This window comes from Salmo trutta, chromosome 39, assembly GCF_901001165.1.
Source record: "Salmo trutta chromosome 39, fSalTru1.1, whole genome shotgun sequence".
In the NCBI taxonomy this organism is placed as follows: Eukaryota; Metazoa; Chordata; class Actinopteri; order Salmoniformes; family Salmonidae; genus Salmo; species Salmo trutta.
The window spans coordinates 16,339,436-16,366,194 of NC_042995.1; the positions used below are offsets into that span (position 1 = coordinate 16,339,436).

Consider the following 26,759-nt stretch of genomic DNA (forward strand, 5'->3'; position numbering starts at 1 on the left):
CCCCTGGCTGTTATGATGTGTTAGACCCCCACCCCTGGCTGTTATGATGTGTTAGACCCCCACCCCTGGCTGTTGTGTGTGTTAGACCCCCACCCCTGGCTGTTGTGTGTGTTAGACCCCCACCCCACCCCTGGCTGTTGTGTGTTAGACCACCACCCCTGGCTGTTATGTGTGTGTTAGTAAATGATCCACCACCAAGATCATTTGTTTCCATTCAATACAAAAATGTTTGTCTTTCTACCATAAACTGTTGATGGATGCTCATACAGGCAATAGACTAAAAGGACAGAGGAGTGGTATAGAGTTCATAAAAGGTCTGCAAGTGGAAACAACAGCGGCATCATGAAGTGATTTTATGACAACCTTACGTAACACAAATGAAGCCTGCAATAACTACTGCCTGCACTAAAATATCTGAGACATTGAACCTGCGTACTGCGTAGGTCTTAGAAAATCTTAGGTCTGTTCTATGGTCAATGTTTTTTACTCTGATGCCGACTATTTTCATGGCCATAATTAGTTTATTTGAACAGTACAGTAAGTAAGTATTGATGAGGCTGTATGATTTTCCAGGTAAAGTGTACCGGAACTGCACAGACACGGGCTGGACGGACCCATTCCCTCCTTACGAGCGTACATGTTTCAACGAAACCTTACACTTACCTGGAGAGGTGAGTACATGTGTACTTTTAGTATGTTACATCAATGGTTTTGTATTTGATTCAGTACTTAAAAATAAGGGAAAGCAATATAGGTGTTGAGCATCGATTTAAAAATACGGACAATATGAGCCATGATTTAAAAATACGGACAATTTATGTAAAACAATTCTTACCCCCAGGTCTCTTTTTCCTCCTAGTCACATGACTCCCACATGTACTTCCCCTACGTGAAGACCATGTACACTGCAGGCTACGCTCTCTCTCTAATCTCTCTCACCATCGCCGTCGCCATCCTCTGTCTCTTTAGGTAAGAAACAGAGAATCAAGTCTAAGAACTGTTATGATAAAAATGTGATAATCCATTTGGGTACCCAATAAACTGCGCTGTAACCAACATGCGTATCTTAATATTGGGTCTCAGTGGGGGATTAAACATACAAAAGCATGTTGGTCAAGGAGGACATTTCAAACTGCTTTTACACTTCTGTTGTCTAGGAAACTGCACTGCACCAGAAACTACATCCACATCCAACTCTTCGTTTCCTTCATCCTGCGTGCTACCTTCATCTTCATCAAAGACTCTGTGCTCTTCACCGATGAAGACTTCTACCACTGTGACGACTACCCAGTACGTATCTACTGTACTTTGTAGTGACTGTCAATGCATGTGTGAATGGATGAACACATTGATAGAGAAATTAGTCATTTAGTGTGTGAAAGTGGAATGACTCACTTTTGTAACTCTTGAAAAGATTCCTTGTTTTGATAAAAGTTATTAATCTTTCAACATGATATGAACATACTAAAATACCGCTCCTATATACACACAAAAGTATGTGGACAACCCTTCAAATGAGTGGATTCGGCTATTTCAGCCACACCCGTTGCTTATAGGTGTATAAAATCGAGCACACAGTCATGGAATCTCCATAGACCAACATTGGCAGTAGAATGGCCTTACTGATGAGCTCTGTGACTTTCAACGAGGCACCGTCCGTCATAGGATGCCACCTTTCCAACAAGTCAGTTCGTCAAATTTCCGCCCTGCTAGAGCTGCCCCGGTCAACTGTAAAAATTCTGTCCTCGGTTGCAACACTCACTACTGAGTTCCAAACTGCCTCTGGAAGCAACATCAGCACAATGACTGTTTGTCGGGAGCTTCATGAAATGGGTTTGCCATGCGCAATGCCAAGCGTTGACTGGAGTGGTGTAAAGACCACCGCCATTAGACTCTGGAGCAGTGGAAACGCGTTCTCTGGAGTGATGAATCACACTTTACAATCTGGCAGTCCGACGGACAAATCTGGGTTTGGCGGATGCCAGGAGAACGCTACCTGCCCCAATGCATAGTGCCAACTGTAAAGTTTGGTAGAGGCTAGGCCCCTTAATTCCAGTGAAGGGAAATCTTAACGCTACAGCATACAATGGCATTATAGACGATTCTGTACTTCCAACTTTGTGGCAACAGTTTGGGGAAGGCCCTTTCTTGTTTCAGCATGACAATGCCCTCATGCACAAGCGAGGTCCATACAGAAATGGTTTGTCAAGATTGGTGTGGAGGAACTTGATTGGCCTGCACAGATCTGACCTCAACCCCATCGAACACCTTTGGGATGAATTGGAACGCTGACTGTGAGCCTCGCCTAATCGCCCAACATCAGTGCCCCACCTCAATAATGCTCTTGTGGCTGAATGGAAGCAAGTCCCCACAGCAATGTTCCAACATCTAGTGGAAAGCCTTCCCAGAAGAGTGGAGGCTGTTATAGTAGCAATAGGGGGGACCAACTCCACATGAATGCCCATGATTTTGGAATGAGATGTTTGACTAGCAGTTGTCCACATACTTTTGGTCATGTAGTGTATATATCTTTTCTCATCATATCCTGTAGGTGGTGTGTAAGTTAGTGGTGACGTTCTCCAACTACTGCATCATGGCTAACTACAGCTGGCTGCTGGTGGAGGGACACTACCTCCACACCCTGGTCAGCGTCTCCTTCTTCTCCAAGAAGAAACACATTTGGTGGTACATCATCATGGGTTGGGGTACGGACACCTGTCCCCTCTACATTACAACACTACTGATACCATGTCATTGTCATCTAGCAATGTCATGTCATTTTGATCTGTTAAAAGACAGACTTGATAGTGAACTATTAACTGAAATGAGAGGGTTGGATTTAACTAAACCGTTTTTGTTTTGTTTTTCTACATAGGTTTGCCAATTATTGTCATTGTATCCTGGGGCTTGGCAAAATACTTCTATGAGGATGAAGGGTAAGATACAGATGAATGGGATGTCATAGATTATTTTAAACAGATGACAATTGTATCATAGTTCACATACATGCATATGTTTTCATTTCTCCTCAAGCTGCTGGGAGACAAGGGTACATGACTGGGTATGGTGGATTCTCCGATTACCAGTCCTACTCTTCATAATTGTAAGTGCATCAATCGCTGGTGATAACTAATGATTAGGCCTATGCATTGTTTGAGATGGAATACCAGGGCGTGTTCTCAGAGCATGCGCAGACCAGCTGGCAAGTGTCTTCACGGACATTTTCAACCTCTCCTTGTCCTGGATTGTAATCCTAACATGTTTCAAGCTGACCACCATTGTACCTGTTCCCAGGAACTCCAAGGTAAACTGCCTAAATGACTATCACCCTGTAGCACATCACATCTGTAATTATGAAGTGCGTTGGAAGGCTGGTCTTGTCACACATCAACACCATCATCCCAGACACACTGAAACTACTCCAATTAGCATACTGCCCCAACAGGTCCACAGATGATGCTATCGCAATTGCATTTCACACTGCCCTTTCCCACCTGGACAAGAGAGGAAATAACTATGTGAGATTGCTGTTCATAAACTACAGCTCAGCGTTCAACACCATATTCCCCTCCAAGCTCGGGACCCTTGGACTGACCCTCTGCAACTGGATCCTGGACTTCCTGACAGGCCGGCCCCAGATGGTGAGGGTAGGCAACACCTCCGCCATCCTGACCCTCACCACGGGGCCCCACAGAGGTGTGTGCTTAGTCCCCTCCTGTACTCCCTGTTCACCCACAACTCCAACTCCATCAAGATTGCTGATGACAATGGTGGTAGGCCTGAACACCGATGGTGATGAGACAGCCTACAAGGAGGAGGTAAGAGACTTGGCAGTGTGGTGCCAGGACAACAGCTCTCCCTCAATGTCAGTAAGACCAAGGAGCTGAGCGTGGACTGCAGGAGAGAGGGGAGAGAATATCCCAATCCACATTGACAGGGCTGTAGTGGAGCAGGTCGAGTGCTTCAAGTTCCTTGGTGTCCACATCACTAAGGTCTTAACATAGTGTAAACACACACCCACACAGTCATGAAGAGGGCACAACAATGTCTCTTCCCCCTTGGGCCAAAAAGATTTGGCATGGGCCCTCGGATCGTCAAAAAATGTTATACAGCTGCACCAGAGAGCATTTTGTCTGGGTGCATGACCGCTTGGTATGGAAAATGCAACGCCCTTGACCGCAAAGCACTACAGCGGGTGTTGCGGAAGGCTCAGTATAATACTGGGACCGAGCTCCCTGCCATCCAGGGGCCGGATTCACAAAACCTTAAGGAAGAAAATGGCAGAAAAAATTAATAAATGTAAATATCAAAACTATTATAGTGGGCCAAATCCTATCATCCCTGTCACATGTGCTTGAAACCAGTAAATAAGCCTGTCACTAATGTCAATACCACGTAAGATATTTACGAAGTTCTTAGGAACGTCTTTCCTTGTAGCTCAGTTGGTAGAGCATGGTGTTTGCAACACCAGGGTTGTGGGTTCGATTCCCACGGGGGGCCAGCACAGAAAAAAAATGTATGATATGTATGAAATTGTATGAAATGTATGCATTCACTACTGTAAGTCGCTCTGGATAAGAGCGTCTGCTAAATGACTAAAATGTAAATGTAAATATATTTTCTAAGAAAACTATGAATTCCAAAGAACATTTTGAGGAATTGCACTTATGAACTTCTTGTTTTTTTTACCCTTAAGAAACGTATGTTTTTTCGTAAGTGAATCCGGCCCCAGGACCTCTATATCAGGCAGTGTTCACTCTGCTACAGTCTGGCAAATGGTACTGGAGCATCAGCTCTCGGACCAACAGGCTTCGAGACAGCTTCTTCCCTCAAGCCATAAGACTGCTAAATAGCCATAAATAGTCTGGGTAACCATTTAACTAACTATATGCATTAATTAACCCTCTCTTTCACCGACTCATTCAGTTTCTTTATTTTTACTATTTTCTGTATTGTTGACAAAAAGACATCAAAACTATGAAAATACACATGGAATCATGTAGTAACCAAAAAAGTGTTAAACAAATCAAAATATTTTAGATTCTTCAATGTAGCCACCCTTTGCCTTGATGACAGATTTGCACACTCTTGGCATTCTCTCAACCAGCTTCACCTGGAATGCTTTTCCAACAGTCTAGGAGTTCCCACATATGCTGAGCACTTGCTGGCTGCTTTTCCTTTACTCTGTTGTCCAACTCATCCCAAACCATCTCAATTGGGTTGAGGTTGGGTGATTGTGGAGGCCAAGTCATCTGATGCAGCACTCCATCCCTCTCTTTCATGGTCAAATAGCCCTTACACAGCTTGGAGGTGTGTTGGGTTATTGTCCTGTTGAAAAACAAATGACAGTCCCACTAAGTGCAAACAAGATGGGAGGCGTATCGCTGCAGAATGCTGTGGTAGCCATGCTGGTTAAGTGTGCCTTGAATTCTAAATAAATCACTGACAGTGTCACCAGCAAAGCACCATCACACCACCTCCTCCATGCTTCACGGTGGGAACCACACATGCAGAGATAATCTGTTCACCTACTCTGCATCTCACAAAGACACAACAGTTGGAACCAAAAATCTCAAATTTGGACTCATCAGATCAAAGGACATATTTCCACCGGTCTAATGTCCATTTCTCGTGTTTCTTGGCCCAAGCAAGTCTCTTCTTATTGGTGGTTTCTTTGCAGCAATTCAACCATGAAGGCCTGATTTAAGCGGTCTCGTCTGAACAATTGATGTTGAGATGTATCTGTTACTTGAACTCTGAAGCATTTATTTGGGCTGCAATCTGAGGTGAAGATAACTCTACTGAATTTATCCTCTGCAGCAGATGTAACTCTGGGTCTTCCTTTCCTGTGGCGGTCCTCATGAGAGACAGTTTCATCATAGAGCTTGATGGTTTTCGTGACTGCACTTGAAGAAACTTTCAAAGTTCTTGAAATGTTCTGCATTGACTGGCCTTCATGTCTTAAAGTAATGATATAATGTATGTCGTTTGTCTTTGCTTATTTGAGCTGTTCTTGCCATAACATGGACTTGGTCTTTTACCAAATAGGGCTATCTTCTGTATACCACCCCTAACATGTCACAACACAACTGATTGGCTCAAACGTTAACAAATTAACTTTTAACACGGCACACCTGTTAATTGAAATGCATTCCAGGTGACTACCTCATGAAGCTGGTTGAGAGAATGCGAAGAGTGTGCAAAGATGTCATCAAGGCAAAGGGTGGCAACTTTGAAGAATATCACATTTTTATTTGTTTAACATGATTCCATGTATTATTTCAGTTTTGATGTCATCACTATTATTTTACAATGTAGAAAACAGTAAAAAATGTAATAAAAACTCTTGAATGAGTAGGTGTCCAAACTTTTGACTGGTACTGTATATACACATACCGAGTGCACAAAACATTAGGAACACTTTCCTAATATTGAGTTGCACCCCCTTTTTTTTGCCCTCAGAACAGCCTTAATTTGTCGGGGCATGGACTCTACAAGGTATCAAAAGCGTTCCACAAGTGTGCTGGCCCACGTTCACTCCAATGATTCCCACAGTTGTGTCAAGTTGGCTGGATGTTCTTTGAGTGGTGGAGCATTCTTGATACAGAAAGGAAACTGTTTAGCATGAAAAACCTAGCAGTGTTGCATTTCTTGACACATTCAAAGGCACCTATATCCTTTGTCTTGCCCATTCACCCTCTGAATGACACACAATCTATTGTCTCCTCCCCTTCCTCTACACTGATTTGGAGTGGATGTAACAAGTGACATCAATAAGGGATCATAGCTTTCACCTGGATTCACCCAGTCAACTATGTCATGGAAAGAGCAGGTGTTCCTAATGTGTTGTACACAAGAAAAACCACACACACACACTCATATGCTGCTACTCTGTGCTTTATTTGACTTCTATTATTATCATCTATTCTGATGCCTAATCACTTTACCCTGCCTTCATGTATATATCTACCTCAAATACTGTACCTCATACCCTTGCACATTGATCTGGTACTCCCTGCTACAGTGCATTCAGAAATTCAGACACCTTGACTTTTTCCACATTGTTATGTTACAGCCTTATGCATTTAATCTATTTTAGAATTTGTTTTCTCATCAATCTACACAAAATACTCCATAATGACAAAGCGAAAACAGGAATTTTTCAAATTCATTCAATGTGAAACTGAAATACCTTATTTACATAAGTATTCAGACCCTTTGCTATGAGACTCGAAATTGAGTCATTTCCATTGATCATCCTTGAGATGTTTTTACAACTTGATTGGAGTCCATCAGTGGTAAATCCAATTGATTGGACATGATTTGGAAAGGCACACACCTGTTTATATAAGGTCCCACAATTGACAGTGCATGTCAGAGCAAAAACCAAGCTATGAGATCGAAGGAATTGTCCGTAAAGCTCCGAGTCAGGATTGTGTCGAGCCACAGATTTGTGGAAGGGCACCAAAAAATGTCTGCAGCATTGAAGGTCCCCAAGAACACAGTGGCCTCCATCATTCTTAAATGGAAGAAGTTTGGAACTACCAAGACTCTTTCTAGAGCTGGCTTCCCGGCCAAACTGAGCAATTGGGAAGAAGGGCCTTGGTCAGGGAGATGACCAAGAACCCGATTAGAGCTCTGTCAGTGACAGAGTTCCTCTGTGGAGATGGGAGAAACTTCCAGAAGGACAACCATCTCTGCAACACTCCACCAATCAGGCCTTTATGGTATAGTGGCCAGGCGGAAGCCACTCCTAAGTATAAAGCACATGACAGACCGCTTGGAGTTTTCCAAAAGGCACCTAAAGCACTCAGACCATGAGAAACAAGATTGTCTGTTCTGATGAAACCAAGATTGACCTCCTTGGCCTGAATGCCAATCGTCACGTCTGGAGGAAACCTGGCAACATCTCTACGGTGAACCATGGTGGTGGCAGCATCATGCTGTGGGGATGTTTTTCAGCGTTAGGGACTGGGAGACTAGTCAGGATCGAGGGAAAGATGAATGAAGCAAAGTACAGAGAGATCCTTTATGACAACCTGCTCCAGAGAGCTCAGGACCTCAGACATTGTCCTGTTGGAAGGTGAACCTTCGCCAACGACCCTAAGCACACAGCCAAGACAACGCAGGGGTATCTGCAGAGAAGAATGGGAGAAACTCCCCAAATATAGATGTGCCAAGCTTGTAGCGTCATACCCTAGAAGACTTGAGGCTGTAATTTCTGCCAAAAGGTGCTTCAACACAGTACTGAGTAAAGGGTCTGAATACTTATGTAAATGTGATAGTGTATTTTTTTAGTAATTTCTAAAAACCTGTTATTGCTTTGTCATTATGGGGTGTAGATTAATGAGGGGGAAAGAAATACAAGTAATCAATTTGAGTAAGGCTGTAACATAAACAAAATGTGGAAAAAGTCAAGGGTTCTGAATACTTTCCGAATGCACTTTAGCTTCATTTTTCTATTTTTTTCTGCATTGTTGGAAAGGGCTCGTAAGCAAGCATTTTCACTGTTAGTCTCCACCATTGTATCTGGCGTATGTGCCATATAAAAAACAAATTGTATAACTGAGAATGTAAATATTAGTTTTACTCCCTACGGTAATCATTTGTTGCCATTTCATTGCAGATTAATTTGGTATTTTTTCTGAGCATCTTAAGAATTCTGGTGGGGAAACTGCGGATGCCAGACATGCATGGAAATGAATTGAGCCAATACAAGTGAGTTGTCAACATGACCATACTGTACCATTACCAAAGCATTTCAAGAATGTTTATTTTGTAGGCTAAAATAATATTACTTAATTGCTTACAACAGTGTTACAGTACCTGTGCTAACTTTCTGTAAGCGTTGCCCAGTCAAACCTGAAAGACCAAAACGGCAAACTAATGGAATCTCTCAAAACGTGTACAGTACTGATTTGTGTCTTTTGTATATTGTAAAATTGCATATTTTCTTTGGATATTTTCAGGAGACTTACCAAATCAACTTTTCTTTTGGTGACCCTCTTTGGTGTGTACTACATCCTCTTTGCCTTCTTACCCATCAAAGTCAGTGGTTTAACTTACAAAATATGGACCTTTGCTGAGCTGGCTCTTGCATCAACACAGGTAATTTTGACTGACTTTTCTTTTTTTTACTTTGCGGGAATACTATATGATGTCTAAATTCCCCTTTCTTCCTTTCCAGGGCTTTGGAGTTGCTGTTCTTTACTGTTTTCTAAATGGGGAGGTAGGTTTTTTGCCCATTTCTCCAAACTATTATGCAAGTTGAAATAAGTGGTATAAATGTGCAATTGCTAATATTAGGCAGCAGCCCTGGCTAACTAGTGCTCGATGATACACTCTCAATCCTCATCCCCTCCAAACACAGGTACAGTACGAGGTACAGAGGAGATGGTGCAGGTGGAGGCTGAAGCAGCATCTACACGAGGAGCCCAGACAGCATGGTTCCATGAGCCAAAGCATCTCTCCCCTTACCCAGGTCTCCTTACTTCCCTGTTCTGGACCAGCCAGCCTGGCATGATCTTTGACCCACCCCCCAATCACTGGAGATCTCCTAGACATACCAAGGGAACTTAAGTTCTAGAACTTGAGGAATGGTCCACAGAATCACTTGGCCACTCTTGAAGACTTGGACATGGCATGGGAAACAGCACTGTACTGTGATTTTTGCCATTCCCTCAAGCAACATTTCTAGGACAGTAAACCAGGCCTGAAGATCTAGAACATTTGGGTTCAGTGGAAATCCTAAGAAACATATTCAAAAAGGTGAAGTAGGACTCAGCTCTTCATCATCATGTGAGAGAAATCCTGGAAAGAGGGCTGGTGATGACCAGCCTTTTGTTTATCGACATGATTGAAAATTCTCACTTTTTATTATACTTTGAAGACAGATATTTTAATGTTCTTTTGCACCAATGTACTGTGTTTTCTAAAAAAATTGACATATTCTGAAATAAATACCCAGATCAAGGGCTGCACATTTTCAACAGCATAAACAACAAATTGAGAGTTTGTTAGACCAGTCATCTTGGTTGTCTCTAAACACTTTACCCATGCAAAATCTCAGATTTGGCCCCTTTTCTTGTACATTGTAACTTATTATAAACTGTGTGGTTCGAGTCCTGATCGGCTGACAGCCATGGTATATCAGATCTTATACCACAGATATGACATTTTTACTGTGATGTTTACATTGGTAACCAGTTTATAATAGCAATAAGGCACCTCTGGGATTTGTGGTATATGACCAATATACCATGGCTAAGAGCTGTTCTTAGACACGACGCAAAGCGGAGGCCATAATACCACACTCCCTCGGGCCTTATTGCTTAATTATAAAATGGTTCTAAGAAAGAATGCACTAATGTCCTAAAGATAACCTCTACATTGGATACTTTGCTTTCATTTCTTCCACAAAGGCAATATATTCTTTTATGGCATCTTCTTTGGACTTTCCTATTGGATTGAAAATAGAAATAGGACACATTGAAGATTTGTGTTACATTCAAAACAGAGAGAGTGGAAAAGCAGAATAATACATTTGTCCAAAAATACTTACCTTCCTGTGCTTTCCAACCATCCCATTTAGATTTTCCTTGGAAGTCAAATATTCCCGGACGCTCTGTGGACACAATGCAAACATCTTAAAAGTTCTCTTACAACAAAATAATATTGCTTTAACTGGCAGGTATTGGTAGTCTGAAAGACACTTGCCCATCGGACAAGTCAGGAGTATTTTTTGGTTACCCGAAGATTATGATCACTTGACTGTTAATGTAAAAATAAGCTACACTGAATAAAAATGTAAAAAGCAACAATTTCTACAGTTCAGTTCATATAAAAAAGGAAAATCAGTCAATAGAAAATATATATTCATTAAGCCCTAATCTATGGATTTCACATGACTGGGAATACAGATATACATCTGTTGGTTACAGATACCTTAAAAAATTAAAAAATAAAAGTAGGAGCGTGGATCAGAAAACCAGTCAGTATCTGGTGTGACCATTTTCCTCATGCAGCCTGACATCTCCTTCCCATAGAGTTGATCAGGCAGTTGATTGTAGATGGTTGTCTGACTTGTCTTCAATGGCTGTGCGAAGTTGCTGTATTATGGCGGGAACTGGAACACGCTGTTGTACATGTCGATCCAGAGCATCCCAAACGTGCTCAATGGGTGACATGTCTGGTGAGTATGCAGGCCATGGAAGAACTGGGACATTTTCAGCTTCCAGGAATTGTGTACAGATCCTTGCAAGATGGGGCCATGCATTATCATGCTGAAACATGAGGTGATGACGGAGGACAAATGGCACAACAATGGGCCTCAGGATATCGTCACGGTATCAGTGCATTGAAATTGCCATAGATAAAATGTAATTGTGTTCGTTGTCCGTAGCTTATGCCTGCCTATACCATAATCCCACAATGGGGCACTCTACTCAACATTGACATCAGTAAACCGCTCACTCACACATGCTCTCTGCTCGGTACAGATGAAACACGGGATTCATATGTCAAAAGCACACTTCTCCAGTGTCCATCGAAGGTGAGCATTTGCCTACTGAAGTCGGTTACGCGTCAAACTACAGTTAGGTCAAGACCCTGGTGAGAACGACTGGCACACAGATGAGCTTCCCTGGGAAGGTTTCTGACAGTTTGTGCAGAAATTCTTCGGTTGTGCAAACCCAGTTTCATCAGCTGTCCAGGTGGCTCGTCTCAGACCATCCAGCTTGTGAAGAAACCAGATGTGGAATTCCTGGGCTGGCGTGGTTACACGTGGTCTGCGGTTGTGAGGCCAGTTGGACGTACTGCTAAATTTCCTAAAACGTTGTTGGAGATGGCTTATGGTAGAGAAATGAAGATTCAATTCTCTGGCAACAGCTCTGGTGTACATTTCTGCAGTCCTCATGCCAATTGCACATTCAGTAAAAACCTGGAGGAACAAAACTGCACATTTTAGTGGCCTTTTGTCCCCAAGCACAAGGTGCACCTATGTAATGATCATGAGGTTTGCTCAGCTTCTTGATATGCCACACCTGTCAGGTGGATGGATTATCTTGGCAAAGGAGAAATGCTCACTAACAGGGATATAAACATGTGGGAGAAATACACTGTTTATGCATTTGGAACATTTCTCTGATCTTTTATTTCAGCTCATGAAGCCAACACTTTACATGTTGTGTTTATACTTTTAGTTCAGTATATTTACATGCAGAAGTGCCACATATTGCCTGCCTTTCACATTCAGGGGAGGAATTTGAAAAACAAATCCTGGAAATTCTTTGTATTTTGGTTATCAGTAAATCAATTCTCAGCGCACGCTCAACTTGTCCGACTGCCATACGTTATCTATCTTTCACAAAGATCAGGTTCAGGCTTACTGGAATTATTTGCAATTAGTTTGTTTTCACTTTTTAAAATCACCTGCCCAAAGGGGCAACTGTTCAGGTCACTTGCCGCAGGCAATAGGGCAACCTTTAATGTCAATCCCTGAATGGTTTTAAACGGTTTACTTACAGACAAAAGGCAGCTAAGCAAATGATAAGTCAATACATTTTGTAACTCTTGAGAAATGCATATAGAGGCAAAATTATACGCCTTGTAATAATACACTAAAGGTTGAAACCTGCTTAAAAGTAGGGTCAGAAGTTAGGGCACTGATGCTTTTATTTTTATTTCCTGCATCATCCACTAGCTCTGCTGTAGGTAGGAAATCCTAGGAAATGTTCTGTAACTGACACAAGCTGTCTCCAACTATCCCTATCCAGTTGTGTGTGCGTGTTTGGCATGGGGATTGCCTAAGTCAGGGGATGCGTAACTGCCAATCTTAAATCACACACAATCTATTATTTGGCAGGGAATACTGTTTGTAGATCAGTGATTCTAAACCTCACTTTGCTCAAACTGATCCTCCCCAACGGACTCCAAAGTTGTCAATTAGGGGCAGTTTAATGGGAGAGTCAATGAAACCAACCATGGAAGTACTATATGTTGTAGCAAACTTCAGGGGTAGCCCCAACCAAGACTTGAAGCTGTGATTGTCAAGCCAACACATGAACCGTTACGCCAAGAAGTCCAAACCTCTTGGTGTACAGTTAAGGTGTTGGCTTGACAGTCGACGGATCCGGGTTCGAGTCCTGGTCGGGGCTACTTCCCGAATTCACTTCAATATACTTTCATGGTTAGTTTCATTGACTGTCCCCTTTAACTGCCCTTAATTGATTTTTTTGCTACAACTTCTGAGTGCCTTGGAGAGGATCAGTTTGAGAAAAGTGAGGTGTACAAATAGTACTCCCTGCCAAATAATATGCTTTGTGTGATTAAGAGTCAGAGCTACGCCTCCCCTAGCTTAAGCGATCCCCGCGCCAACCAGACATGGATTGATTAAGTGGAGAACTCTTGTGTCAATTACAGAACATTTCCTACCTGCAGCAGCACTAGTGAACAATGCTGGAAATATTGGTAAAAGCACAGTGCCTCAAAGTGCAAAAATATTCCTGGCCCTACTCATAAGAAGTAAGTACAATGCATTCAGAAAGCATTCAGACCCCTTGACATTGTTACATTACAGCCTTATCCTAAAATGGATTCAATTGTTGCTTTTCCTCAATCTACACACAGTACCCCATAATGACGAAGCAAAAACTGGTTTAGAAATTTAAAAAAAACATTTACATAAGTATTCAGACCCTTTACTCAGTACTTTGTTGAAGCACCTTTGGCAGTGATTACAGCCTCAAGTCTTCTTGGGTATGACGTTACAAGCTTGGCACACCCATATTTTTGCCCTTTGGCAAACTCCAAGCGGGCTGTCATGTGCCTTTTACTGAGGAGTGGCTTCAGTCTGGCCACTACCATGAGTGCTGCAGAGATGGTTGTCCTTCTGGAAGGTTATCCAATCGTCACAGAGGAACTCTAGAGCTCATTCAGTGACCATCAAGTTCTTGGTCACCTCCCTGACCAAGGCCCTTCTCCCCCGATTGATCAGTTTGGCTGGGCAGCCACTAGGAAGAGTCTTGGTGGTTCCAAACAACTTCCATTTAAGAATGATGGAGGCCACTGTGTTCTTGGGGACCTTCAATTCTGCATAGTTTTTTTGGTGCCCTTCCCCAGACCTGTGCTTCGTCACTATCCTGTCTCAGAGCGCTACGGACAATTCCGTCGACCTCATGGCTTAGTTTTTGCTCTGACATGCACTGTCAACTGTGGGACCTTACATAGACAGGTGTGACCTTTCCAAATCCTGTCCAATCAGTTGAATTTACCACCGGTGGGACCCCAACCCGGTTGTAGAATCATCAAGGATGATCAATGGAAACAGGATACACCTGAGCTCAATTTCCAGTCTCATAGCAATCAAATGTAATTATAAAGCCCTTTTTACATCAGCAGATGTCACAAAGTGCTATACAGAACCCCAGCCTAAAACCCCAAACAATGCAGAAGCACAGTGGCAAGGAAAAACTCCCTAGAAAGAAGTAACCTAGGAAGAAACCTAGGCTCTGAGGGGTGGCCAGTCCTCTTCTGGCTGTGCCAGGTGGAGAGGCCATTTAGTTCTTCAAGATGTTTAAACGTTCATAGATTACCAGCAGGGTTAAATAATAATCACATTGGTTGTAGGTTAGTACCTCAGGAGTAAATGTCAGTTGGCTTTTCATAGCCGAGCATTCAGAGGTCGAGACAGCAGGTGCGGTAGAGAAAGTCGAAAACAGCAGGTCCGGGACAAGGTAGCACGTCTGGTGAATAGGTCAGGGTTCCCTAGCCGTGGGCAGAACAGTTAAAACTGGAGCAGCAGCACGACCAGGTGGACTGGGGACAGCCAGGAGTCATCAGGCCAGGTAGTCCTGAGGCATGACCCTAGGGCTCAGGTCCTCCACAGAGGGGATAGAGGGTGAGAGAGAGAAATAGAGGGAGCATACTTAAATTCACACAGGACACCAGATAAGACAGGAGAATTATAACAGACTGACCCTAGCCCTCTGGCACAGATTATTGCAGCATAGATAATGAAGACAGACAGGGGTGAGTCGGGGGACACTGTTGCCCTGTCCGACGATACACAGGGGACAGGGTCAACAAGGCAGGATATAACCCCCTTCACTTCCTTATGTCTGAAACAGGCTTCCGGGTAGGACATTTTGGGGATTCACCATGTTTCATCGAAATGTACAGCTGTGTGTCGTCCGCATAGTAGTGAAAGTTGACAATGTGTTTCCGAAAGACATCACCAAGGGGTAGAATATATAGTGAAAACAATAGAGGTTCTAAAATAGAACCATACAATTGATTTGTCAGAGGACAAACCATCCACAGAGACGAACTGATATATTTCCAACAGATAAGATCCAAACCAGGCAAGAACTTGTCAGTGTAGACCAATTAGGGTTTCTAATCTCTCCAAAAGAATGTGGTGATCAATGGTGTCAAAAGCAGCACTAACATTTAGGAGCATGAGGACCGATGCAGAGCTTTGGTCTGATGCCATTTAAAAAAGGTAATTTAACATCTTCACGAGTGCAGTCTCAGTGCTATGATGGGGTCTAAAACGAGACTGAAGCATTTCATATACATTATTTGTCTTCAGGAAGGCAGTGAGTTGCTGTGCAACAGCTTTTTCAAAAAAAATTGAGAGGAATGGGAGATTCGATATAGGCCAATAGTTATTTACTTTTTCTGGGTCATGGTTTAGCTTTTCAAGAGAAGCTTTATTACTGCCACTTTTAGTGAGTTTGGAACACATCCAGAGGATAGGGAGCCATTTCTTATGTTCAACATAGGAGGGTCAAGCACAGGAAGTAGCTCTTTCAGTAGTTTAGTTGGAATAGGGTCCAGAATGCAGCTTGACAGTTTAGAGACCATAACTATTGTCTCCATTGATCCTAGGTCCTGCCAGTTCTGTGCAGACTCAGGACAACTGAGCTTTGGAGAAATACTCTGATTCAAAGTGGAGTCTAATTTGCTTTCTAATGATCATGAACTGTTCATCGAAGTTCATGAATTTAGCACTGCTAAAGTGAAAGCAATCCTCTTGTTGAATGCTGCTTTTTAGCTTTGCGACAGTATAAAAAAAATTTTTTGGGGGGGGGTTCTTATTCTCTTCAATTAGGTTGGAAAAATAGGATGATCGAGCAGCAGTGAGGGCTCTTTGATATTGCACGGTACTGCCTTTCCAAGCTAGTTGGAAGACTTCCAGTTTGGTGGAGTGACATTTCCATTCCAATTTTCTGGAAGCTTGCTTCAGGGCTCAGGTATTTTCTGTATACCAGGGAGCAAATTTCTTGTGACAAATGTTTTTGGGATGAGCGGGAGATATGGTCACTAGTGTAACCAGGAGGAGAGGCCTCATTTAACACAGTACATTAAAATCAGGCTTGAGCCATGTTTCAGTCAGGCCAATCACAACAAGATTATGATCAGTGATTAGTTCATTGACTATGACTGCCATGGAAGTGTGGTGTCTAACATTAAGTAGTCCTGTTTTGAGATGTGAGATATTATCACAATCTCTTTCAATAATGACAGGAATGGAGGTCTTTATTCCAGTGAGATTGTTAAGGCGAACACCGCCGTGTTTTGTTCAACCTAGATCGAGGCACAGACACGGGCTCAATGGGGATAGCTGAGCTGACTACACTGACTGTGCTAGTGGCAGACTCCACTAAGCTGCCTGGCCGGCCTGCATGCACCCTGGCCTGCACGCTCTCTCATTGTGGAGCTAGAGGAGTTAGAGTCCTGTCTAAATTGAGGGATAAGATGAGAGCACCCCTCCAGCTTGGATAGAGTCCGTCACTCCTCAGCAGGCCAGGCTTGGTCCTGTTTGTGGGGGAGTCCCAGAAAGAGGGCCAATTATCTACAAATTACATATTTTGGGAGGGGCAGAAAAGTTTTCAACCAGCGATTGAGTTGTGAGACTCCGCTGTAGAGCTCAACACTCCCGCTAAATGGGAAGGGGCCAGAGATAATTACTCGATGCTGACATCTTTCTTGCTGATTTACACACTGAAGCTATGTTGCTGACCTCTGACTGTTTCATCATCTTTGGTGTCGACGTGGATAACAATATCCCTAAAATCTCTACACTCGCCAGTTTTAGCCTTAGCCAGCACCATCTTCATATTAGCCTTTATGTCGGTATCCCTGCCCCATGGTAAACAGTGTATGATCGCTGGATGATTCTTTTTAAGTCTAATATTGCAGGTAATGTGGCCGCCAATGACCCGGGTTTTCAATTTGTCAGAGCTAATGTTTGGAGGCATCGGCGGCTCAGACTCCGTAACGGGTAGAGGAGAGACCTGAGAAGGCTCGGCCTCAGACGCCGACTCGTTGCTTAAAATGGGGACAACCGGTTGAAAGTTTCTGTTGGCTGAATGAGCGATACCGGTTGAGCATGCCGACAGCATTTCTTTCCAGAAGCCTTCAGAAAATTGTCTGGCTGCGGGTGTAACAGGGTTATATTGGTGATTCCCCTTGCCACTTTATTGTTAAGCCAATGGGTTTTTAGTTTTCCATCTCAGAACTTCGCCGTGGTTGCCGTTGAAGAATCAGCTAAGACGTTGCTGGTGCAGTTTATGGCAATATCGCAATATCGCATTTCGCTACTGCAACGTTTTACTATCGAAATGGATGATTTCTCTGGGTGAGACTTTCTCGTCACGGATAAACGATATAACTTTTGTGTTACTTGTTTATTTGCAATTCTAACGTATATCTGATATAAGTAGGGTGAGTTTTACCAGTGTACTAGATATAGGTGAGATTTTGACGCGAGGTAAAAATATATATATATTTTGCTATTTACATTTTAATTAGTGTGTTGATTTCACATTGTTAAGCTGGAAGGTGTTGGGAGAGGTAGGGGTTTCCTGACATTTCATTTGTCACCATCTGTTGGTAGGGGTTCAGCCAAAATTCAAGTTGCTTCTACACCTATGCCTAAACTGGAGGGTTTTGGGAGTTTTGATGATAGTTTATCCATGGAAACGCCCAAGGATGTGTATGAAAGAGTTTTGCCAAATACAGGGAGTGGGGAGGTCTCCATGGATTTCATAGCAGACATAGTACAGCAGATTGGTCATTCCATTGGGGAGAACATTGCCTCCTGTTTGTAGTCAAAGGCAATTGTTGGACATGTTGGGGACAATGTTATGGGGAATGCATGCAGCTCTAGGTGTATGGATGTGTCAGGCCTGAACCTGGTATTGAAGTCTGTTATCAGGGAACCGGTGTACTTTCGGGGGGATGGCTCTGAAAAGTGCAGTGCATGAGTGGGAGGATATGGTCATGGTTTACATGCGTAAGATGGGCGTATCTGTGATGGACCAAGCAGATGAGGTTATGGGTAGGCTTATGGGAAGGGCCCGTGATGATGTTAAAGTGGGAATACGCAGCAATCCCTCTGTTGATTTATCTAAAAGGCCCGAGTCCCATCTTTTACATACTGAAACAATTTTAGTGACACTGCTTTTTCAATCATGCCCCTCGCTGACTTTTATGCCACATTACCTCTGGCTGATGAAACCATTCGACTATTGGCTCAGACTGAACAGGGCTACGGAGGTTGCTGAATGTCTAAAGAGACAGAAAAAAAAGTGTTGAAGACCCATCTCGTGAGCTCACAGTCATGTTCATCAGACATTGCCCTAACGCTGAACTGTCGCTTATCTTTAAGTGCAAGCCATTACAGCAGTGGACCGCTGCAGATGTTCATGAGAGGTTGGATGAATACAGGAGGGAGCAGAGGTACTCTCACTGATCTAAGGTGACCCCAGCCATCGCAACAATGAAGCAGGAAGTTGGTGCTGTCATGCCAATCACCATGCCTGCTGTGAGGCCCCACATGGAAGTACCTAATGTGTTGCCTTCCCCAGCCCAGACTATTCAGGGCTCAGCTGAGCCGATGGAATGTATCCTTGCAATGCTGGAGCGTGTGCTGGAGCAGAGGCCACAATAGTCTGACCGTAACTTCCATGTAACGTGTGCGGGGATGCTGGACAGGATACTTACTTTCACTGCAGGACCAAATCACCTCTGCTTTCTTTGTCATGTAGCTGGCCACGCACGCTCTCAGTGCCCCAAGGCCGCAGCTCTGAGCACAGCTGGTGGAGTCCCTACAGTAATCACTGCTCAGCTCCCGGGAAACTAGTAGGCCTGCATGTAGAAGGGGAGAGTGTTGGGCCTTTTGTAGAGTCCCCATCAGTGAGAGCTGTTGATTTGGAGTCTGTATATAAAAGTGTTTGTGATGTAATGAGACTGAGAAGAGTATCATAATGCAGAACACAGAGATTTTCCCCATATGATGATTTATTCTATGCCAAGGTGTTAATTGGAGAAGTAGAAGTGAGAGCTATGCTTGACCGTCGGTCCATGGCTTGTACCTTGAGCTCTAGGGTCTTACCTGAACTGTTGCATGCAGGAGTGTTGAAAAGTCCATCATTGAGTCCTACAGAGGTAGTCTTGGTTGGTTGAAGACGAGACCTTTGGGAGTATGTGAGCTGGAGGTGTACGGCTGTAGAGTTGCCGTGCCGACACTGGTGGTTGAAGGCCAGAGTGATGACCTCATCTTGGGCAGCAATCTCCTAAAGCACTTGATTCGCCACCTGAAGACTAATGGAGATCTCTGGAAGAGGGTTTACACTCCTGTGTGTGACGGGGGTGAGGAGAGCAAGCTAATCAACATGATGGCTAATGTGGAGAGATGGAGAGACAGTGAAGTACCTGACAAAGTTGGAACTGTGAGACTAAAAGGGGCTGTGACTCTAGAGCCTATGCAGGAGCACTTAGTCTGGGGCAGACTACGAAACACAATCTATCAGCGGGCAGTGCTGTTCTCATTGAGCCCAGCAGTTCAAGGTCAACACCAAAGTCAATCCTGGTAGGGAGGACAGTAGCTCTATTGCGGGGGGATGGGTGGCTCCCTGTTAGAGTGACAAACCCTTCTCAGAAGACGGTGACATTGAGACGAAACGCCACTCTAGCCGATGTCTTTCCTTGCATGGCTCTAGAGGACTTTGACTCTTCGTGTGTGAATGATGATTCATCAGCAGCAAGTGCAGAGAACGGCTGATATACTCACTGACTGCCAAGATGACTTGACACTGACTGATGACGGTTCCAGCCAACTTCACGATACTGACAGACCTGACAGTTCAAGCAGTCCTGAGGTCTTACGTGACTTAGGTTTGACTGATATTGATGTCGACTCCTGTCAAGTGTCTCCTGCTGGTAAGAAGAAACTCATAGCTGAGTACCAGTCCATTTTTTCAAGGTACAAGTTGGATTGTGGAAAAGCTTCTGGATGTCTTCACCGCATTCAACTGAGTGATGAGAAACGCTTTCGGATGCCCTACCGACGCCTTTCACCAAATCATTATGAGAAGCTCAAGCAAGCGTTGAATGAGATGGAAGAACGTGAAATCATAAGGAAGTCTAGTAGTGAGTTCGCCTCTCCCCTTGTCCTTGTATGGAAGAAGTCTGGAGACCTGAGACTCTCTACTGATTTTCGTTTGCTCAATGCTCGCACCATCAAAGACGCACACCCAATCCCTCACCAGGCTAACGCGCTGGCTGCTTTAGGTGGAAATGCCTTTTTCTCGACAATGGACCTTACCTCTGGCTACTACAATGTGGAAGTGCATGAGGATGACCGGAGATTCACAGCTTTTACGTCGCCATTTGGATTGTACGAATACCATCGTATGCCACAGGGGTTATGTAATAGTCCTGCAACCTTTATGAGGATGATGCTAAACATCTTTGGGAATCAGAACTTTCTTAGTCTGCTGTGTCACCTTGATGATGTCTTGGTCTATGCGCCCACTGAAGATCTGGCTATACAGCGCCTGGAAATGGTTTTTGAGCGTCTCAAGACTCACAACCTGAAGTTGGCGCCAAAAAAGTGTAACTTTCTGCAGAGGTCTGAAGTTTCTGGGCCATATCATTAGTGCGGATGGTGTAGCTACAGACTCTGAGAAGGTGAGGGCCATTACAGGAGTTACAGAAGCTGATCTGATGGAAGATGGCACTGACATTCCATCTCAGAAGAAATTGAGGTCATTCCTTGGGATGGTGTGTATTATCAACAGTTCATTGAAGGTTGCTCGACCATCGCAAAGCCTCTCTTTGGATTGACTACTGGACACAAGGCTCCACGCTGGAAAAAGAAGCGACGCTCACCTGTCAGGAAGTTGACGGCTGCCGACTGGACAACAGAATGCAAACAGGCCTTATTCCAGCTAAAGCAAGCCTTACTGGACCAGGTTTTGTTGGCCCACCCCAACAAACCCTTTCTACTCTCAGTGGATGCATCCAGCAACGGCTTAGGTGCTGTGCTGTCCCAGGTGCAGGGGGCTATAGCGAGATCTATAGCCTTCACGAGCAAGTCCCTCAGTTATGCCCAGTCGAGGTATCCTGCGCACAGGCTCGAGTTCTTTGCCATGAAATGGGCTATCTGTGACAAGTTCCACCACTGGCTATGGGGACAGCAGTTCATGGTATGGACAGATAATAATCCCTTGACATGCATCAGCTTTGCTTTGGTCAGAATGTTTGTGAACAGAGATGGGTCGCCAAGCTAGCACCGTACAAGTTTGACATCAAGTACATCCCTGGAAAAATAAATGTTGTTGCAGATGCTTTGAGCAGAGAACCCTTCGTACAACCCAGTGCACTCCATCGCCTGACAAGGGTCCTGTACGAGACCTTACTAGCTGAAGCTAACGCTGTGCGCACGGACAGAGTGCAAGATGTGTGTCGCTGGTCCAGCCACCCCTTTGACAAAGCCTCTGACTCCAACAAAGTGTTCATTAGCTGTCAGGCTACTGTTCCCATCTGGTACTTTATTGAGACATGAAGTTGCAGCTGTTCTTCATTCAAACAGGTGCTGGGTGGGTGAAGTGGGCTCACATGCACTGCTGTTGCCACAGCTTCCACAGGCTGTTATGCCATCAGAGCAGACCGATGTCGATGTTCTGCCACACGACCTACTGATGAGTAAGCAGCGTGATGACAAAAGGGATCAGCAGAGTGATCTATGTGGAGAGGGGGAGAAGACCATCCTGGAGAGCGTGCCCATGAGAGTGTTGAGGTTTTGTGTCTTCTCAGAATTTGGGACAAGTTGACCATGGAGATGGGTGTACTGTATCGTGTTTCGAAGAATGTGGTTACAAAGAGGAAAAAGTATTTGTATGTGGTTCCAGCCTCCATGAAAGCAATGGTGTTGAATGGTGTCCATGATGAAGCTGGCCACCAGGGCCAACAGAGAACAGTCTACCTGACAAGACAGAGGTTCTTCTGGCATGGCCTGGAGAGGGAGGTTAAAGCATATGTGAAGTGCTGCAGGAGATGCGTCGTGAGCAAGGCTCCTGATCCGGAAGCAAGAGCTCCTATTGAGAGCATAATAACATCTGAGCCTCTTGAACTATTGTGCATAGACTTTTGGTCTGCAGAAGATTCTTCAAACAAGTCCTTGGATGTGCTCGTTGTTACTGACCACTTTACCAAATTGGCTCATGCCTTCTTGTGTCCGAACCAGTCTGCTAAGTCAGTAGCTCATCAGTTGTGGAACAACCATTTCTGTGTCTACGGGATGCCTCGCCGTATACACTCAGACCAGGGAGCCAACTTTGAGAGCGCTTTAATAGCCGAACTGTTGAGTGTTGCAGGTGTTCAGAAGTCTCACACCACGCCGTACCATCCAATGGGGAACGGGTCCTGCGAAAGGATGAATAGGACGTTGGGAAACATGATCCGGGCCCTGCCGACGAGAGCAAAGCACAGATGGCCTCAGGCGCTGAACTCCCTCACGTTTGCGTACAATTGTACAATCCACGAGACCACAGGCTTTGCCCCTTTCCTGCTAATGTTTGGGAGGACGCCAAGACTGTCTGACATAGTCTTTGGCTCTGTCAATGAGAACCCAGAAGTTGTCGACTATGACCAGTTTGTTCAGTCTTTGAGGAGAGATCTGAAAGAAGCCATGAATACAGCACAGGCATCTGCAGCGAAGCAGTTGAAGAGGCATGCTGACCTTTATGACAGAAGAGTCAGATGAGCACCAGTGGAGATTGGGGATCGAGTGTTGCTGGCTAACAAGGGGGAGCGAGGAAAGCGGAAGATCGCTGACCGTTGGGAGGATACTGTCTACCTTGTCACTGGATTGAATGCTGACAGTCACACTTTTAAGATTCAGAACAGCTCCACTGGACAGGAGAAGACGGTACATCGCAACCTGATAATGCCAGTCAACTTTCTTCCTCTTCCCCATGCTGCCGTTGATGAGGGAACAGACATGTCTGGATTAACAGAGTCTGAGGACATGAATGACAGCCTTGTGGTCTCAGCTGCCATGGACACTGCAGTGGATGATGATGCTGAGTACAGAACAAGAGTGTTGGTGTCAGAGTTGCCTTCTGAAGGAACAGGTGACACAAGCCTGGAGGGTGATGTGCGATCCTTGGATGCTCAGGATATTCCACCTTTGGATTCTGTGGAAGATATACTGCAGCTGGAAGGTCTGCCTCGATCAGAGAGTCTTCAAGAATCTGACCGAGGCCGTAACAGTGTAGTGAGTGAGCTAATTGACCAGTCTGCTTACGATATCCGTACTGACCTACCAAACTCAGACCATTCCTTAACTGATCAGTTACGCACTGACTGTGTTGACAGACCCACTATTGCAACAGTACACAACACTGTCACTCCTATGCAGTTGAAGGTACTCGGGGTCGTATTAGGTCAAGGGCAGGAAAACTATTTAAACCAGTGTCAAGACTGATTGAGATTATGAATCAGCAGAAAGTTGGCTCTTGAAGGTTAATATGTGAATAGAGAGGGTAAATGGTATTGACATGTTTTATTTGTTTTGTTTTTACATCATTGTGACCATGATTAGAGATTGCAGGATGGTAATGTGACATGATAAAGTCTCTTTTGGTAGTTTATTTTATTACTTGGATGTTTTAAAGTTACTGAGTGTACTTAACATGTAACAGGCATGTTTACCTATGAGGGCTAAGGGGATTGATCAACCGCTTTTCACTCTAATTCTCAAGGAGAATAGTCTAATGACTGGAATATTTAGTGACTGTTTTAAAGCAGGGTCTGCATCCACGATATACACAACTTTACCTTTTAGTTCTCTCTATTAGGTAGTATAAAAATATATCATTTTTTTCCTCTCTGTGGATTATTCTGTACATATGTTGAGTGTCTCTGTACCTGGTAATGTTTGCACAGTGTGGTTTTGTATTTTTATTATTTTTCTTTGCAAGTGGAATTCAGTAGGGGGAGTCTAACAGTGATTCCCCTTGCCACTTTATTGTTAAGCCAATGGGTTTTTAGTTTTATTTTTGTCTTGCCTTCACCTACTCAACATGGCATCTTATTGGCTGGTTTGCGTAGCTTGCTTACGAGGGAGGATGTTTCAGTTAGAATCGTCCCAGTGAACAAGCACCAAACCAGCGGTAAGTTGTTGGTTGCAAAGCACTGTACGTCAAAAGTGATTTTTATACTCCCAAGTGATGATTTAAAACGTACAATTTATATCAATTTGTTTGTAAATGTTATGCGAACATCACACATAAGATGCAGCGGTTTTTGGTGAATATTTGTTGTGCATTTTGTTGTAGAGAATTCCAGCTAATAACTTACTGTGTCTGGTGGGGGGGTTGTATATTTTGTACAGTGCGTGAGTGCAGAGTTGTATGGTGAGCCGTGCATTGCATGACGTGCTATTTTGTGCTGTTCCTATCAGAATAAAGCACCATGACTGGTGTTACAAGTTGGAGTTCGTGTCGATGATTGATTGTACACAATGCAAGAAGAGTACTGTTACACGGGAACTGTGCGGGGGTATTTACACTACGAGCTGTACTTAACTGGTGGCACAGATGCTGTTTCATCCTTTCCTACACTTAAATTGCCCTTGCCTAACGGTTGCACCTGAAGCTGTACTTGCAACATGGTTATCCTCACCATTAGGTGATATTTCTGTATATTATGAGTACAGCGACTGCAATTAGATGGCAGTGTTATTGTAACTATTTAGCTTTTTCGGCTGGTGGAGGTCCTGTAGAACCATGTCCAGATAAAGCGTCCGGGGTGAAAAAGTTGAATGAAAAAAAACAAAGACATTGGTAAATGTATTAAAAGTTAAAACCTTCAAGTGTGGCAGATAGCAAAGTAGCAACAAACAGCACGGAGACAAGTCCGGAAGTTGAGGGCGGAGCGATTGATTCGTGTTGGTCCCCACAGAGGATGAAAGGATCTGAATACTTATGTCAATAAGGTATTCCTTATTTTTATATATATATATATACACACATACATACACACTTGCAACAATTTCTAAAAACCAGTTTTTGCTTTGTTATTGTGTTTAGATTGATGAGGAAAATGTTTATTTTAATCCATTTTAGAATAAGGCTGTAACATAACAAAATGTGGAAAAGGTCAAGGGGTCTGAACACTCCGAATGCACTGTGTCATTATATCTTGACGCTTAAAGTGGTACCAGAAAGATTAGGCAATAATCGGGGATTTGGTTTTATAAATGAGGTGCAGCCTGTAGGACAGGTTGAACAGAATGACTCACCCGTGTTGACGTTGCCAAGTGTCGCCTGCTTGTACAAACCATATATTACTGCTAGTTCAGCGTAGCTAGGTTGTACCGTCAGCCTCCTCACCTCATCCGCAGCCTTTTCAAATTCAGCCTTGGAAAAAAAAAATATGAAATATTGTATTGCTATCCTTGTGGGGACCAAATAATTGATATCCATCCAAAATCTATTTCCCTAATCTTAATTAACCTGACCCTTAACCCCCAACACTACACCTAACATAGCATTTTTTTAAAAAAGTTATTGTGGGGACCGAAAAGATTTCCCCACTTGTTCAAATTTTCCTTGTTTTACAATCCTTGTGGAGGACTTCTGGTACCCACAAGGATAGTTAAAAATTAATATATCCCTATATACTGACAATATGTATATTATAACAATGACAACTTAGCTGATGCCGAAGAGAAGACTTCCACACCACATTGTGCCATGTATTAAAAACATTTGTAACTGACTGAAAATAGGATGAATACCTTAACACCAAAATAATCTCACTTTAACAAAGTCAATCCTATGTGCCACACACATCAGTGAAAATTCACGTCTACACTAAGCTACATGCAGTGGCTTCATAACATAAACTGCAAAAAATATATATATATTTAAAAAAAGAAATGAATAATAGATTCAGCTATTAACACCTGGAAGGTATCAGAAACATTTTGACAGATTACTTTGGGTTAGTTACTGCACATAATAATAAAAAAAAACGTTTCTGTTTACCATCGACATGTTGTTCCACAGAAAAAGCCCTACTACTCCTTGCATGTGGATATGCTCACTTCCGTGATTCCGTCTTACCTTTAACCTTTGAGTAGGTTGCGACGTCTCAAATCCCATTGGAAATGCGGAAGAAATGGGAGGTGACAAATGCAATAGCCTATAGCTACCACAAGAGGACAGCATGTGTCCACAGTCAATCTCCAGGTCAGTAAGGATAGTGAGAGGCAATTAAATACATTCATGAACTTCTGCATAACAGAATGAGTAAGTTGTGGAAAATAGTATGTTTATTCTGCCGAAAAAATACACGTCTTGGATTTCATTTTGTGAATAAACCTATGGAACTTATTGAATTTAACAGAACCATACAAGTGATACAAGAAAAAAAATGTAAGTGAGAGAATATAAAATAGCTCT

The 26,759-nt window shown here is 43.5% G+C and overlaps 2 protein-coding genes and 1 long non-coding RNA gene across 3 annotated transcripts in view; 1 reads left to right on the forward strand and 2 right to left on the reverse strand.

Annotated features, from left to right (window-relative positions):
* The window catches only part of LOC115179629 (secretin receptor-like), a 14,773-nt gene extending 5,043 nt beyond the window's left edge, over positions 1-9,730 (forward strand). The window contains exons 4-13 of the mRNA XM_029741270.1: positions 574-671; positions 860-969; positions 1,158-1,290; positions 2,552-2,705; positions 2,876-2,936; positions 3,034-3,103; positions 8,627-8,718; positions 8,970-9,108; positions 9,188-9,229; positions 9,371-9,730. Of these exons, the coding sequence (XP_029597130.1) occupies positions 574-671; positions 860-969; positions 1,158-1,290; positions 2,552-2,705; positions 2,876-2,936; positions 3,034-3,103; positions 8,627-8,718; positions 8,970-9,108; positions 9,188-9,229; positions 9,371-9,523 (1,052 nt within the window). The 3' untranslated portion in view covers positions 9,524-9,730. The remainder of the gene's footprint in view (positions 1-573; positions 672-859; positions 970-1,157; positions 1,291-2,551; positions 2,706-2,875; positions 2,937-3,033; positions 3,104-8,626; positions 8,719-8,969; positions 9,109-9,187; positions 9,230-9,370) is intronic.
* A 149-nt stretch (positions 9,731-9,879) lies between these two features.
* Positions 9,880-26,447, reverse strand: LOC115179630 (acyl-CoA-binding protein). The gene is made up of 4 exons (XM_029741271.1): positions 26,343-26,447; positions 25,595-25,712; positions 10,562-10,624; positions 9,880-10,458 (listed from the first exon to the last, which is right to left on the reverse strand). The coding sequence occupies exons 1-4, from the start codon at positions 26,385-26,387 to the stop codon at positions 10,385-10,387; spliced, it is 300 nt and encodes a 99-aa protein (XP_029597131.1). The 5' UTR covers positions 26,388-26,447; the 3' UTR covers positions 9,880-10,384.
* On the reverse strand, positions 17,810-25,258 carry LOC115179631 (uncharacterized). Its single transcript, XR_003872978.1, has 2 exons — positions 19,400-25,258; positions 17,810-19,152 (listed from the first exon to the last, which is right to left on the reverse strand). It is a non-coding gene; the product is annotated as an uncharacterized LOC115179631 (long non-coding RNA).
* Positions 26,448-26,759: the final 312 nt, after the last annotated feature.